The 16,504-nt window shown below is 49.4% G+C and overlaps 1 protein-coding gene across 1 annotated transcript; it reads right to left on the reverse strand.

The window, feature by feature from the left end:
- Positions 1-7,334: 7,334 nt before the first annotated feature.
- RING1 (ring finger protein 1) lies at positions 7,335-15,880 on the reverse strand. Its single transcript, XM_018558131.1, has 7 exons — positions 15,744-15,880; positions 11,773-11,862; positions 11,516-11,676; positions 11,109-11,324; positions 9,907-10,206; positions 9,635-9,812; positions 7,335-7,560 (listed from the first exon to the last, which is right to left on the reverse strand). The coding sequence occupies exons 2-7, from the start codon at positions 11,848-11,850 to the stop codon at positions 7,459-7,461; spliced, it is 1,035 nt and encodes a 344-aa protein (XP_018413633.1). The 5' UTR covers positions 11,851-11,862; positions 15,744-15,880; the 3' UTR covers positions 7,335-7,458.
- Positions 15,881-16,504: the final 624 nt, after the last annotated feature.

A 16,504-nucleotide genomic window follows, 5' to 3' on the forward strand; every position in this document is an offset into this window, starting at 1 on the left:
TTGTCCCGTTCCTTTTGTGTTCCGAATTAATTTAACGTTTGTCCTTTCCTATGTTCAATAAAGTCTCTGACAAAAACTGAAATGGTCTCCTTTACTTTTGGGAGTAATATCAGTAGACTGCGAACCCTTAAAGTGACATTAAACCCTCAGATTTTTTAACATAAACCAATACTGTAATGTGCGCCTTACTGTAATCCATGGTAGTTTCCCTTCTCTTTGCTGCTCTTCCTTTTAAATCCTCATGTCTTCTCATGCTTGGGGAGAACTTCCCTTTGCAGCTGAGTGCCTCTTCCTGTAGTGCTGGCTCAGGTTACAAACGTACACACAGACACCATGTATCCATTTCAGAGACAAGGCAGTCTGCTGCAAAACAGAAGTTCTGCCCAGCATGAGAACAGATACAGATTTAAAAGGAAGAGCAGCAAAGAGAAGGGAAACAACCATGGATTACAGTAAGGCGCACATTACACTATTGTTTTATGTTAAAAACTCTGAGGGTTTAATGTCACTTTAAAGGTAAACTCATCCATCAAGAACTGGAGGGACGCAGAATTGGACATTAGAAACCACTAGGACTGCGGACAAATCGGATATGGAATCTGCTGGAGAGGTATGGGATATACTTGTGGCCTCTGCGATCAGTTAGCTGAGTGATCTGGGCCATAAAAGTATTGTGTGACCGTAGCAAAGACCTCAGCCAAAGGGTAGAGGATGCAGACACGCTCAACAGAGCTAAAGAGATCAGGTGGTCATTGTTGTCAGTGGGACTGTCTGCTAGAAAAACAAATCCTGCTGGCTCCTGGATTGGACAGGTTGGTTCCTGATTTCCGTATTCATTTGCCCAGAACTGCCTTAAAAATGTAAAAACCTGATTTTCTTCGAAAGCTAAGATTACTCATATTCTTTTTTTTTTTAATATGGCATGATGGGAACAAGAAACCAGGTGGGCTGGAACTGTAATATCTCCCCTATAGAGGTTGTTTTGTGTAATACTTTTGTTTTTTTTTTGTCGAAAATAATAAACTTTTGACAGTAAAAATTGAGGTACGCAAAGGGTTAAAGCCAAGTTAACTGACGCATACCGGCGCTGCATAATTTGGCCTGGACATCTAGACCAGACTTTCCAATCCAGGGAACCTTCTGTCTTCTGCAAGGGTGCCTCACAGTTTTCACACAGCGTCATGCTTTTCCATATTGCAGGCAGTTTCCGGACTCTGATGTGAAGGGACAGCAAAATGTTTCCCAGCGCACTCACCAGCCAGCATGCAAAAAAACTTAAGGGGGTTGGGCTTCCTCCTGACAAACCTGCACCCAATTCTATCTTTTGCCACGTGTGCTCCAAGATGGAGACTCTCAAAGTTTAGAGTTAGGACCGCACTATATAGAGGTGCCTTGGCACGGCTGTGCGGCTTCCACATATTCTGCAGAAGACGTGTATCCAAACCTCTGTTTTTAACCTTAGCGGTGAGACATAAAGCTGGTAACAAATTGATGAGTGCGTTTGCCATTTGTTTTTCTTGACTGATGTGAAGGGGACCCCTAGCGGTAGAGACGGACTCTGATGTGAAGGGGACTCATGCGGTGGAGGTGGACTCTGATGTGAAGGGGACTCCTAGCGGTAGAGACGGACTCTGATGTGAAGGGGACTCATGCGGTGGAGGTGGACTCTGATGTGAAGGGGACTCCTAGCGGTAGAGACGGACTCTGATGTGAAGGGGACTCATGCGGTGGAGGTGGACTCTGATGTGAAGGGGACTCCTAGCGGTAGAGGCGGACTCTGATGTGAAAGGGACTCCTAGCCGTAGAGGCGGACTCTGATGTGAAGGGGACTCCTATTGTTAGAGGGGGGGGGCTCTGATGTGAAGGGGATTCTTAGCGTTAGAGGAGGACTCTGATGTGAAGGGGACTCCTAGCGTAGAGACGGCCTCTGATGTGAAGGGGACTCCTAGCGTAGAGACGGCCTCTGATGTGAAAGGGACTCCTAGCGTAGAGGCGGACTCTGATGTGAAGGGGATTCTTAGCGGTAAAGCCGGACTCTGATGTGAAGGGGACTCCTAGCGGTACAGGAAGGCTGTGATGTGAAGGGGACTCCTAGCAGTAGAGGCGGACTCTGATGTGAAGGGGACTCTGTATACGGACTCGCATGTGAAAGTGTGGGGCTCTGATGTGAAAAGGGGGATCTGGTGGGAAGAGGAAACCCCATTGTTTTGTTTTTGCGTTTTGACGTTTTCCCCCCTTAATATCCATACTAGACCATTTTTTGGGATAAGGGTATGATATGAAATTTGGAGTGGCCACACTTTATTTTTTTACATTTTAGCCTGCGGTGCATTAAGATTTTGAATACTTTTAAAGGGAGCTGTGATTAAATAAAGGTTAAGAAACGCTGAGCTAGACATCAATGACCTCTGATTGTGAAAGGGTTAACATCACTCTTTTCAATCCTTTAAGAGCGTATTTACACTTCTGTGTTACATTTAACATGCGTTGTACATGATGTTAGGCAGCCCATTCATTTGCAATGAGCTGCCAATGCACCAGGATGCACCTTTAGGCCCGGTTCACACCTAGGCGCATCGAATATGCGCGTTTTTACCGCGATTCGCGGTTAAAAAACGCGCGTCACGCACACGGTTTTTAGAGGGCTACTTGGCTGTATCCCAATGGAAACGCGCAACAAAAACGCCCCAAAGAAGCTCCTGTACTTCTTTGGGCGTAGGGCGTTTTGTAGCACGTTCATACGGCCTGTAATACGCCCAGGTATGAACCATACCCATAGGAAATAATGGGATTTCGGTGTTTGAGTGTTTTGCAGAGCGTTCGAACGCGCTACAAAGCGCCCAGGTGTGAACCGGGCCTTAGCACCCATTCACACGACAATCGGCCGGCACGTCCAGCTCCGTGCACGGTCATATCGGGCAGCTCCCGGGAAGGACAGGTGCTGCGTGTGATTAGTAAGCAGCTCCCGTCCTTCTCTATGGGATTACGCAGCCGTACGCCGTCCTACGCTCACTTCAAGTGCAGGTCCGTGTTTCCTGGCTCGGATGCAGACATGATCCATCCTGTACGGACACTCGCACGGACGTGCAGGGCGGCGTACTCCCATAGAGAAGGACGGGGGCTGCGTACTAATCACACGCAGCACCTGTCCTTCCCGGGAGCTGCCCGATACGGCCGTGCACGCAGCTGGACATGTCGGCCTTTTCTGGTGTGAATGAGGCCTAAACTGAATGTGCAATGGTGACGCAGATAGTTCACGCGTGCGCTGCAGTGCTATTCAGAATGCGTTTCATGCGCTGCAGTAACAAGCATTACCAACACGCTCTGGTGTGATCGGGCCCAGGAACTAAATTGGATTAGCCAGGCCATTGTTTACCTTCCTAATCCTGGAGCATGTGATCTCCTCCAAAACTCCTCCTACCACGCTGAAAAACCAACCAAAAGTAAAGGAAAATTTATTGGCGTATAAATTCCTCACAAGTCGTACGATAACACAGCAGGTAAATACGATGGGCACGGAAAAGCCGTATTTACTAAAACATTTAAAAAGGAAAGAAAACATTTTCTGCGTACAGAGAGCTGATCGGTACAAAGACAGAAATAGGACGCTGCTGACACCCGTTAAGTGCAAGAACGATGATGCGGTCGGAGCTTCATTGACTCTCTTCAATATCCTGACACAATACAACAGAACGGTGTGTAAAGTGACAGGTTCTCTTGTAAGGGGCTTCCACCTAGTGATACCCACGCTCTGTTCCTCCATCCTGACCTTGTGTAAGCTCCATGTCGGGTGGTGTCAGAGCTCACACAGGGATAACTTCCTCCTCCTCAGGTGACATTGTCCAAGCCTATGTGCCAATAGAGATGAACCTGGGCTTGTTCACCCCAAGCCTGCTCAATACTGTGCCTGCCACCCCCTCCTTGAAGTGAGAAGCCCCGCTGAAAGGGTTAATGTTAAAAAAAATCCCAGAGTTCTTCCTAAATAGTCCATTTCACCCAAAGTGACATTTCAATTCTATAACGGGTACTGGTTGCATAGATCACATTCTGGGGTCTTATCGGAAACCTCACTGGTGGGATCACCCTGCGATCGTTTGTTCCTCCTCCCCGTTCCATCAAGCTGTATTGGAGCCGACATTCATCCGGCTGGATCCCCAAATTCTAAAAAGATGATCTACAATATTAGGAATCTATATAGAAAACATGACACCATCACCTGGCAATGTAACGGGTATGGCATTTAGACAAAACCGGATGATCTCGTGGAGATGTGTCACCAACGCAGTCCCCGACTAGAGGGCAGCGTGTCATTTAAAGTGGATTTTTACTTTTGCAGTCAAATTTGAGAAAACCCCTTTATATTTTTATGTTCCTATCCACCCAGCATACGCTCCTACCCACCCAGCATACGCTCCTACCCACCCAGCATACGCTGCTATTCAATACAGCATACGCTCCTATCCACCCAGCATACGCTCCTATCCACCCAGCATACGCTGCTATTCAATACAGCATACGCTGCTATTCAATACAGCATACGCTCCTACCCACCCAGCATATTTTTTATTTGTTCATGTATTCTGTGTGAATAGGAATGTATGCTGTTTAAACATTATATATATATATTTTTTTTTTTTTTTAAATTTGTCTTACCTTTTAGATGGCTCTGCGAAGCGGGAGCCTTTGCAAGCTTCTCTCTCATTTCCAAATGACAGGAAGCTTTGACTGTCCCCAAAGAGTCGGGACAGACTGAGATTCCTCTCATTAACATACAATGCTTCTAGATCCCTAACCCATTGTTTGGACAGTAAGGCTGCAACCAACTAATCGATGAGAATAGTTGTCAACTATTCTCATTATGGAATAGTAGGTTGGATCCCATAGTTCTCTCCTCCATGCTGCAGTGGGCGGGTGCAATAGCCAGCCCGCTATTGGCTATTACAATTTGAAATGGCCTATAGCAGGCTGGCTATTGCACCAGCCCACTACCTGCTGTATTTATATTCAGCTGCCGTATGCGGAATCGTGCTACCGGCAGCCGTCATTCCCGGGATGAAGCTATTCAAGCGCCGTGTGCTTACAATACAATTATTTTTTTTTTACATTCTTAATGGCAGGGGGGGGGGGGGGTTATCGGGTTTGGCCTGACAAATTCTGCTGCGGGATGTGTGTTGTGATCGCCCACACTGGAACACAGTACAGTACCACAATGCCATGCGTTCCAGTGCAGTGCGATTGCAAAACATTGTGCATGCAGATTTATTCTGAAGTAAACTTTATGTTTGCATCACGGCATTTGTGTATTTTAAATTAAGGATGTTATTTCCTTTTTTTTTAAATCCAATTAATCAAAAAATAATCGGCCAACTAATCAATTATGAAAATATTCATTAGTTGCAGCCGTACAGGACAGACATTGTTCAACTCTAGATTACATTTGATGAGATCTGTGAGCATGGTACAGACAGGGTTTATTATGGTGACATTAACCTGCACCCCCATCCCCCGCTTTCTACACCAAATGCAGAGAACAACTTTTCGTTCAGAACGGAGCACGTATTGTGTGAGCAGCAATTTAAACAAATGTAAGTTATGGGATGTGAATGGGAACGTGACCAATTTGTCTGCAAAAGTGGAAATACAGTTTAAAGTAGATCTAAAGCCAAAACCTTTTTTTTATTTTGGATAGAGCAAGGGGTTCAAACCTGACAGTTTTTTTGTGTCCAATCAGAGAGGTTTCCCTTTACTTCCTGTCCTGTACACGCAATAGGATGTGAGATGAAATGTCTTAAAATTAAGGGAAATTGTCGTTGAATCAAAGTATCCCAATTGGTGGATCTCCCCTCTATTCCTGTTCTGGTGACAACTCTAGATTTTGGAATTATTTTCACTTAGTCCCAGTGATGATGGTCACCGGAACAAATGAGAGTGAATGTTCATAGCAGAGACAGAGAGAGCGATAACATCCAGACAGGAGGTCTAAATAATCCTCGCTCCCACTGGGTTGCTAGACCGACCCCTGCAGCCTCTTTTCCCCCAGGCTCCAGAGGTCTAAGGACCGCTGACATCATCACATCTCATGCAGGTCCATTGACCTGCATTAGACGCGAGGACATTACACAGCTGAAGCGGCGAGGGGAAGAGAGGTGAGCGCTGACCGCCACGAGGAGGAGGATCACAGCTTTATCTGAGCCCCATAGACAAAGCGGGCACTTAACCCTTGCAGTGCTTGGAGTAGCCCTACTGCAAGGGTGTTTCATCTTTACCTTTCTATGAACCATGCAAAATTGAAATAGATTTTTTGGGGGTGAAATGAATCCCTTCAACCCTTGAGCTTGTCCATATGAGGAGGGAAACTCCCTGTATAACACCCCCTGACCATCACCAATCACAGAACTAGAACACTATGATCAGACTGGGGCCCTCCAGTCAATAGGAAAGCATGCTGCAACTTGTATTCCCCCCAGAACAGCCGAAGGGCCGCCCGTCGCCCCCCCCCCCCGCCAGCTATAGCGGACGTTCCAACAACCTTCCTCAGTAAACCAAGTTAGCTTATCCTTCTGGACACAGACCTAAAGAACAGTTCATGTCAAACAAAAAAAAAAATGTATTTACTGAAAAGCGTTTTACCCTGCACAGCTCACACGAAAGAAACAAATCCTGAATCCTACCAAGAAGAGACTTTCGTTTCTGCGTAGGAAAAAATTATAATAGAGAAACACGATATTTAGACTGAGTACAGAAAGTAGATATATTGCTGCTGTTAACGTTTTTTTTTTTCCCCCTCTCGGCACGAAAAGGCAAATAAAAACCTAAAAATAAACCTTCTAGTATAAAAGACCGTTACAAGCGTAGGAAAATACCAGCGCAATATAGTGAAACGTTATATAAATTATTATAATCCCACTAAGAACCGAGGAGCGAAGTGAATGAGCTGAGGGGTGGGAAAAGGAGTTTGGAGAAGGTGACAATTTCGTCTTCATGGGACTTCATCCCAATAACGCGATTGATGGAGTAGCACTTGAAGTCTATGGCAGGGGGTCCAATGAATGGCTTGGCTTCTGCCTAATTGTGCTCCTGGACTTTGCCAAGTGATGGAGGACACCGCTTGCTTGTGGTCGGCAGACTATGCGGGGTGATGGAGGACCGCTGCTTGCTTGTGGTCGGCAGACTATGCGGGGTGATGGAGGACCGCTGCTTGCTTCTGGTCAGCAGACTATGCGGGGTGATGGAGGACCCCTGCGTGCTTCTGGTCGGCGGCGGCGGCCGCCCACACAATGACATTGAGCTGGTGAACCGTCCTCCTACGGTGGCCACATTTTACCATTTGTCTCTTTTTGGTGCCTCACCACATAAGTTTGGCTGTAGAATAACTCTACGGTGGGGACTGTGTGAGGAGAACCGTCTCTAGGTTTCCAGTCAGTCTATCTCCTCACACCCCGAGGGAGGTGCCCCCTTTTATTTCTGCTCCTTGGTGGGAGCATAATACAACTCCAGAGGCTTGCTCACCTTCCAGTACTTCTCATTGACGAGCTCCAGGGTTAACGATCCATTCAAAGTCTGAGGAAGAGAGAAATATCCAGGAGGTCATGAAATGGAGAATGTTAAAGGTCAAATGAACTTGCAAATCAACTAAATACATTCCTGGTGCATCAAAAGAAAGATGAACAAAGCCTTAGGCTGGGTTCACACCTAGGCGTATTGAATATGCGCGTTTTTACCGCGATTTAAACGCGCAACAAACGCACGTTTCCGAGGGCTACCTGGCTGTATCCCAATGGATAGGCGCGGCAAATACGCCCCAAAGAAGTTCCTGTACTTCTTTGGGCGTAGGGCGTTTTGTAGTGCATTCATACGCGCTGTAAACCGCCCAGGTGTGAACCATACCCATAGGAAATAATGGGATTTCGGTGTTTGAGCGTTTTGCAGAGCGTACGAACGCGCTACAAAAGGCCCAGGTGTGAACCGGGCCTTAGGGCCCGTTCACACCAGATGCAGTGCGTTACGGCCCGATTCTGGCCAGAACGCACTGCATCCCATTGCGGCCGGCTCACTATGTTATGGGGCAGGAGGGGGAGTTGAAGTGAATGGCACTGTAGCCACGCCCTCTGGCCGCAATGCGATCGGCCGCCCTGGAACGCAAGGCACATTATGCCTGCTGTCCGGTCCGAACAAAGTAGTGTTTGCAGCATTTTTTTCTGACCGGAGGGCGTAGCTACGATGTCATTCACTTCAATGGACCGCCATGCCCCCTCCTGCCCCACAACAGTGAGCTGGCCGCAATGCGATGCAGTCTGTTCTGGCCAGAATCGGGCTGTAACGCATTGCATCTGGTGTGAACGAGCCCTTAAAGTTAATTTTCTTCAGAAAGCAGCCACAGCCCGAGTAGAAAAGCCTGCCTCTGCCAGTGTGCTGCAGATAAGGACTCTTGCTCTGCATGGAAGCAGTGGTCCCACTACAAAGGTCTGACACATTCGCTGGTGAGTCAATCAGCAAAGCTTACACTCTGTGTTGATCATGCTGCAGAGAAGGACCTTTGTTTTCCGTGTGGAAGCAGAGGCCTCTATGCAGCGGTCCAATAAACCCCCTGCTGGGTCGGAGCTAGAGCTCTCCAATCAGCAGCGAGTGTGAGCATTGGTGACTGGAAAGTTATAAATCTACTCGGTACTGGTGGAATGTTACATTACCCGTCACCTTCTGTCTTGGTGACATTGGTTACCAGGACAGATATAGAGGGTGAGTCAGCCCAACAGGGTTTCAAACAGCATTCGAGGTCTCCTTCACAACTCCCAAAAACACAGCTTTGGCTCTACATACACTTTAGGGTAAAATAACAGCTCACCTCCTCTGCTACTTATACTGTGCCGACTCGTTCACCTGTCAGAGTCCCATTTAGAAAGTCCTAAATAAGCTCTGTGCCGGGAAACTTTCACAAGGTGACGATCCCGCCCCCGCTCCCATGTGACAGTACTTGGGATCTAGCAATTGGCAGCTTAGGCGCTGAGCACTGCACCATGGTGGAAGGGTAGAAGATCATGCTCCAGGGGGAAAATGCGGCAATGGGGGGAGCGTGGAGATGGTACCTACAACAGAAGGACTATCAATTGAACCCGTTACTTTGCCCCAAATGAGCAGCCAGCAACAAAGCCGGTGTACAGTTTAGGAGATTCTCCCTCTCTAGAGACAACTGTCAATTTTTCGACTTCCCTTTATTTTTTGTCCTGGTGACAATGGTCATCAGAATAACATCTGGGTACATCTACTACTAATACCCAATGGTGAGAATGAGAATCGCTTTGGTCATGTTGACTCACTTTGGTGAGGCTTCTCACATGTTCCAGAGAACCCCCCAAAAAGGAGAGTCCTGGGAGCGTCTTATGGACCGCAAAATACGTTAAATACAATAAATCATTATTTCTGCTCTGCAATTTCCTTCTCTAGCTTTGAAACGCGTACCAGCAATGGACAGATTCGTGGCTGCTGATCACAACACGCTGCGGGTCTCTTCAGTGTAATAATCTTATATCAGAGTTCACAGCGCCACGTACTTGTTCACATATACACTACAAAGTTGCACTTATGACTCACATTTATCGATTAAGCATTTTCTCACCCGCCAAAAGAATGTTCCTACCGTGTATTGTCCACCGGCAGCCCCCGCGCAGATATAAATTGTGTATTGCTTCTCGCTGACCTCCCCGAGAGACACGGCCTCTGTTCCTCCCCTCTGAGCCTGTTCCTCCAGAGCGATCCGAAGGGCCAGATACTTGGAGAGATGGTCCACTGTGGCATTTGCTGTGGTCTTCACAAACCTGCAGATAACGGCCAAACGTTCAGACCTACACGGCATAAAGTCAAGGTAATAAAGAAGACGGAACAGACGGAACAGCTTTTGTGCGCGCTCACCTGGTTTGACTGTAACCGTCCTTCTCCACCAGCAACGGATGGGCCCTGAACACCAGCTCGATCTCGCTACCAGCCTCGCCTGTTCCTTGTGGGTCTGGACTTCGTACCCCGCCTTCGTGTGACAGATCGGGTTCTGCCCCAGAATCTTCCGAGGCTCGGGACCTCTTGCGGCTTGGCCCGGCCTCCTGGTTGCTATGTACAGATGGATTACTGACATGGGAACGACTGTCGCAGTTGTCCTCTCCACCACTGAAAGTAGTGTTGTCTGACTCGTGTTGGTGTTTTCTGACCCGCTGTGCCCTGAACAAAAGGAAGGAAGGAGATACAAGTCAAAGGAAGGGGAAATAGGGGTAAAAAGAAGCAAGATCTTTATGTGAACTACCACCCGTGTGTGCAAATATTAAAAGGAGAACTATGGGGTCAGGGCTTTTCCCCATAGTTCTCCTAAGGGTAACGGGAGAACACAAACTAGCGTTCTCCCGTCACCCAAAGCTCAGTATACCCCGAGCTACAGCTCGGGGTATACTGAGACGCCGCAGCCAGGACGGATCCCGACATTACTGTCGAGATCCACCCAGCTGTGGGATTGACAGCTGGCTCTGCCTATCCAGAGGCAGAGCCAGCTGTGCCTACCCCCTCCCCCGTCCGACCTGCCAGTCAACACTGGAGGATCGGAGTGGGGAGGGGGGAATCCCTGCAGGGCGCCGTGAGTGACAGTCACGGCTCTCTGCAGGGAGATGATCGAGAAGTGAGCGAGCGACGGTATGTGTTCACTCATTTCCCGATCTACTGAGCCGACGTGTGATAGTTTCATTGTCACACATCGGCTCAGATTATGAGGCTGAGTGAAAATCACTTGCCTCATAATTCTCCTTTAAGTTGGCAATGAATATGTAATAGTTGTGTAACCATCATTCAGTCACAAGCTGGGGTGGGTCCTGGACCAAGCTTTATTGCACTATAGTCCACATAGAGAGGTCATGGAGCTGCCTGTGCTCTCTGTCAGGAGTATCTGGATCACCAAACTGGCTGAACAGTACTGCTAAACCTTAGGCATGCAATACCATTCTCATATAAGTATGTCAACTGTGCACTGGACAGTTTGCTCAGAGAATGGAGAACATGTAGACATGTTCAGTGTGGTTATGTGACAGCAGGAGGACAATACACCCTCACCATCATGTGCTCCCGTCATCATGTACCTGTTCATCGCCTGCATTTTAAGCCCCTCCTCAATGCTGCTGCTCAGGGCCTGTTGATTATGCAGCCGGCTCAGCTTTGCCAGGACGCGATCCTGATGGGCCTCATACTCGTCTCTGCTGGGGTAGATCTTGGAGATTAAAGCGTCGAAGTTGGGATCTGGGCGAAGGGAGCGTTTAGAGACAAGCTTCTTTCTGCACGTGGGACATTCCTTGTTCCTGAAGACAAGAGACACTCGGTCATTAAACCAATACAGGTATCACGGTGATGTGTGTATCTATTTCCAACATACAGGCAGCTAAACCCCAGAACCACTTTGGTCATAAAAGCCCATAAATTCAGAAGCCATAAAAGGAGCCCAACTGCCAGCGGAGATGAAGGAGCAGTAAGCACTTGTGAAGAAACTGACCCGCTGCGTAGAGCAGTGACGATGCAGTCTGAGCAGAAGCGGTGGAGGCACTCTTTGGTGGTCATCGTGTTCTTCAGCATGTCCAGGCAGATGGGACACATGAGCTCACTGTGAAGGCTGCGCGGGGACACGGCAATCTCTGTACCGTCCATGATGGCTTCCTAGAATGACAGAGATAAAGAGAGAAGTGCTCACATGGATCCTTGTCAGAGTGGCACCAAAGAATCCGGGGGCATAATATGCATGCATGGACATACCTGTGGGGTGCGGTGCAGCTCGTACAGACTGAGCTCCCATGTTTTACTGGAGCACTGTGCGGTGACGGGAGTCGCCATCTTGTCACCAGTCTATAAATAGAGACAACATTATACTGTAAACGGCAGCAAATAAAAAAGAAAAAAACTAAACATATCATTCCTGTGGTGTGTTCTTTTTAACAATGGGGTAACAAATGCCAAAGGAAAAGACTGGATTTACTCCCAAGAAAATGTAAACTCTGGTAGCTTTATTTATCTGGACAACATGAACAGAGGATCAATCCGGGATCTCCTCCCCTGACAAAGGGTCCCCACCCGGGATCTCCTCCCCTGGCAAAGGGTCCCCACCCGGGATCTCCTCCCCTGGCAAAGGGTCCCCACCCGGGATCTCCTCCTCCGACAAAGGGTCCCCACCCGGGTTCTCCTCCTCCGACAAAGGGTCCCCACCCGGGTTCTCCTCCTCCGACAAAGGGTCCCCACCCGGGTTCTCCTCCTCCGACAAAGGGTCCCCACCCGGGATCTCCTCCTCCGACAAAGGGTCCCCACCCGGGTTCTCCTCCTCCGACAAAGGGTCCCCACCCGGGTTCTCCTCCTCCGACAAAGGGTCCCCACCCGGGATCTCCTTCTCCGACAAAGGGTCCCCACCCGGGATCTCCTTCTCCGACAAAGGGTCCCCACCCGGGATCTCCTCCTCTGATATAGGGTCCCCACCCGGGATCTCCTCCACAGACAAAGGGTCCCCACCCGGGATCTCCTCCTCTGATATAGGGTCCCCACCCGGGATCTCCTCCACAGACAAAGGGTCCCCACCCGGGATCTCCTCCTCTGATATAGGGTCCCCACCCGGGATCTCCTCCACAGACAAAGGGTCCCCACCCGGGATCTCCTCCTCTGATATAGGGTCCCCACCCGGGATCTCCTCCACAGACAAAGGGTCCCCACCCGGGATCTCCTCCTCTGATATAGGGTCCCCACCCGGGATCTCCTCCACAGACAAAGGGTCCCCACCCGGGATCTCCTCCTCTGACGTGTCGCACCCACAAGGCTGGGCTTAATTATAGAGGTTCTCTAATTGTACCTTTAAGGTAAAGCCCATCCTTGGTTAAGTGTGTCGGTTGCGGAGATCCCAGATGGGGACTCTGTGTTCATGTTGTCTGGATAAATAAAGCTACTAGTTTTTTAATTTTCTTCATCGTGCTGCCAATCTTTTCCTTTGTACAATCTTTAGGGGACAGGATGAGCCCCTATTGGCATTCAGCACCCCATCCACCATAAGGGTGCCCTGATTCAGGGTTTGGGCGCAGTGTACCCCAATACTATTAACAATGGGATGTTTGTCACTCGAACAATCATAGTTGTAACATAATATATAACAAAATATCCAGGAACAGTGATAACCTGTGCACGCTCTGCCCTAAAGCCCAATTCCAGGCAACACTTTGCTGGTTTTAGTTTTGGACAGAGTGGGGAACATCTGTGAGGTTATTATTGGGGTCTGTGGCCCAGACGGAGAACCTCTTCCCCCGGCCATATGCATGGCAGCATGACGTCAGGCTTCAATGCTGCGCTGTTATATAAATGCATACAGCTGGCATCGCTGTTCTGGAACTGAGTACCCCTAGCACTGCGACTGAGATGTCACGCTCAGCTCCCGGTCAATGTTTACAGGTAACACAGGCTCATGATCACATGAGCAGTGACAGCCAATCATAATGATCAGATGAACGGGAGCCCATCTACCAGCTTTCAATGTTAATATCCCCTTAAAGGGCCAGCTCCCACCAGCAGAAAAGGGTTAATGTAATGACTGCTTGGTATATAACGATGGGGATAGTTATACTGTATTTATTACATAATAGATTCTGTTAACCCTTTCATTATGGTTCTTTCAGGAGAAGCTCTAGCTTGCCAAGCTGGTGGATGGCCTTTGCTGCACAAATGACTGGCTCCGCTCCTCGCCATGGATGAAGAGCGATCATTTAGACACAGCAGGGGTGAACACAAACACAGAGAATGCACAGATGCAGCAAAGCCCATTGAGCTGTCAGGGACATGCAAAGCGGTGAGCTGTGAGCACCGGTATGATGGAACTCGGCTCTCCTCCGTACAAATCCCAATGCTGCGCAGTGACTGCGCTTCCCCTATCTACATACCGGTCCACCCGTCTGAGATCAGGGATGGTTTTTGGGGTATTGACAGGTCATTCAAAATGAATAGGCCACCTTAAAGTCTATATGAACACCTGTAATGTAAATGACCATATTACATTCCAACGCTGCTTAGAACTGTGAAATGAGGCATTGAGGCAAACGAGGACAAGACATTGAGGCAAACGAGGAACGAGGCATTGAGGCAAACGAGGCAAACGAGGAACGAGACATTGAGGCAAACGAGGCATTGAGGCAAACGAGGAACGAGGCATTGAGGCAAACGAGGCATTGAGGCAAACGAGGAACGAGGCATTGAGGCAAACGAGGAACGAGCGTCTGGTACCTTGTTTTGTTCATGTTTACTCCGCAGTTACATGGCCGCAGCCGCTCTCCCCCATCAACTTCTTGTGTGCGGGGATAGCATTGATAGAGGACTGGCAATGGCATGATGCAAGGGGTGCGGAGGAGGAGGGGGGCGTTCCACAGCTGCTGTATTATTAGTGAGGCCCCTGCTAGGAGCTCCTGCCAATCAAGCAGATGGGCAGGCTGGCCATGGCATAACTCAAGGGTACTGACAGTGAGGCTCCTGCCAAACAAGCAGAGGGCGGGCCTTGGCATGATGTTAGGGCAGTGACAGTGATGCTCCTGCTGAAGCTTCTGTCAACCAAACAGGTGGGCAAGCCTTTCCATAATGTAAGGGTACGGACAGTGAGGCTCCTGCCAATCATGCAGAGGGCGGGCCTTGGCATGGTGTAAGGGCATTGCCAGTAATGCTCCTGCCAATCAAGCAGAGGGCGGGCCCTGGCATGGGGTAAGGGCATTGCCAGTGAGGCTCCTGTCAATCAAGCAGAGGGGGTCCTTGGCATGGTGTAAGGGCATTGCCAGTGATGCTCCTGCCAATTAAGCAGAGGGCGGGCCTGGGCATGGGGTAAGGGCATTGCCAGTGAGGCTCCTGCCAATCAAGCAGAGGACGGGCCCTGGCATGGGGTAAGGGCATTGCCAGTGAGGCTCCTGTCAATCAAGCAGAGGGGGTCCTTGGCATGGTGTAAGGGCATTGCCAGTGATGCTCCTGCCAATTAAGCAGAGGGCGGGCCTGGGCATGGGGTAAGGGCATTGCCAGTGAGGCTCCTGCCAATCAAGCAGAGGACGGGCCCTGGCATGGGGTAAGGGCATTGCCAGTGAGGCTCCTGTCAATCAAGCAGAGGGGGTCCTTGGCATGGTGTAAGGGCATTGCCAGTGATGCTCCTGCCAATCAGAGGGCGGGCCCTGGCATGGTGTAAGGGCATTGGCAGTGAGGGTCCTGCCAATCAGAGGGCAGGCCCTGGCATGGTGTAAGGACATTGGCAGTGAGGCTCCTGCCAATCAGAGTTCAGGAAGACACCAGACTGATCACAGAACTAGCCACGGCGTCCTGTAGCTCACATTACAAGCCCACCAGCACAGATCTGCAATGTTAAACCTGTGTATGGGCAGCAGAAAGAATATTGTACAATCAGATTGCTGTGTGTACAGGCAGCACGCAGAACATTGTACAGATAGTGCAATCTGCTCTGTGCTGCCTGTACACATACCAATCTGATCTGGATTTCTTGCACACACAAATATCAATCTGATCTGGACTGCTCATACACATACCTATCAGAGTATGGGCAGCCCAAATCAGATTGTTCGATCGCAATGTGTGTGCAAGCAACTGAAAGGGGCATTTTCAGGAACAAATCTTCATAGTTCGGACATGCTGCCACTTATCCCTCCGGCCCACCCCCAGCGCTTCGCGCACAGGCACTCACAGAGACTCTCATTCCTCTCCGGACCACTTACGTCACGTGAACCCCGGTGTTCGGTGCAGAACGGAGATTAAAAAAAAAAACAACAGGAAACGGACCGTCTTCCGGCCACGCGTCACTTCCGGCGAACAGCGCCAAGGCAGCGGACGACGGGGCTAGCAACAGCGGCCCACTCGGTCACGCCCACTCGATGAGAAGAACCAATCGGTTAGCGGCAGCGAGAATGCCACGTGTGACACGCCCACTCCTTTACCTCAACGCGGTGGCCCCGCCTTTAAAGGCGTGTCTCGTTCATTAAAAGGCGGGAACTGAGTAAAAGGGAAAGCTGTTACTTGTGATCCTTGAAATGACAATAAATAAATGGCGCTGATATTATGAGTGTCATTCTCCTCGTCATGCCCAAGAAGAGATCACTCCATTGCTCAATGCTGCAGAGCCCACCTGAGACCTAGGGTTGCCACCTTTTCTTCAAGTAAAACCCAAACACTGGCACTATGCACAGCAATTTTTTTTTTAAACTAGAGGAGAGGCAGACAGGAGAGGGAGTAAGGAGACCAGCTATAGAGGACTACAAATCCCAGCAATACAAAAAAAATACGAAGCTACATACACATGTGTTGTCCTGGGTTGGCGCCCTGATGTCTTGGGGTGGCCTGTGCGACACTCAGGTGGGCTGTGCGACACTCAGGTGGGCTGTGCGACACTCAGGTGGGCTGTGCGACACTCAGGAGGGCTGTGCGACACTCAGGAGGGCTGTGCGACACTCAGGAGGGCTGTGCTATGGTGTCTCACCAG

This window comes from Nanorana parkeri, unplaced genomic scaffold, assembly GCF_000935625.1.
Source record: "Nanorana parkeri isolate BGI_ZX_2015 unplaced genomic scaffold, ASM93562v1 scaffold321, whole genome shotgun sequence".
Lineage (NCBI taxonomy): Eukaryota > Metazoa > Chordata > Amphibia > Anura > Dicroglossidae > Nanorana > Nanorana parkeri.

What these genes read in the sequence shown, in the direction of transcription:
- RING1 (XM_018558131.1), bottom strand. Translation starts at nt 11,850, where the DNA reads ATGGCGACTCCCGTCACCGCACAGTGCTCCAGTAAAACATGGGAGCTC. An exon ending in AGCTGCACCGCACCCCACAG is followed by an intron (nt 11,677 to 11,772) that starts GTATGTCCATGC and finishes CTGTCATTCTAG; the next exon opens with GAAGCCATCATGGACGGTAC. An exon ending in CTGCCGGTGGACAATACACG is followed by an intron (nt 7,561 to 9,634) that starts GTAGGAACATTC and finishes TCTCTTCCTCAG; the next exon opens with ACTTTGAATGGATCGTTAAC.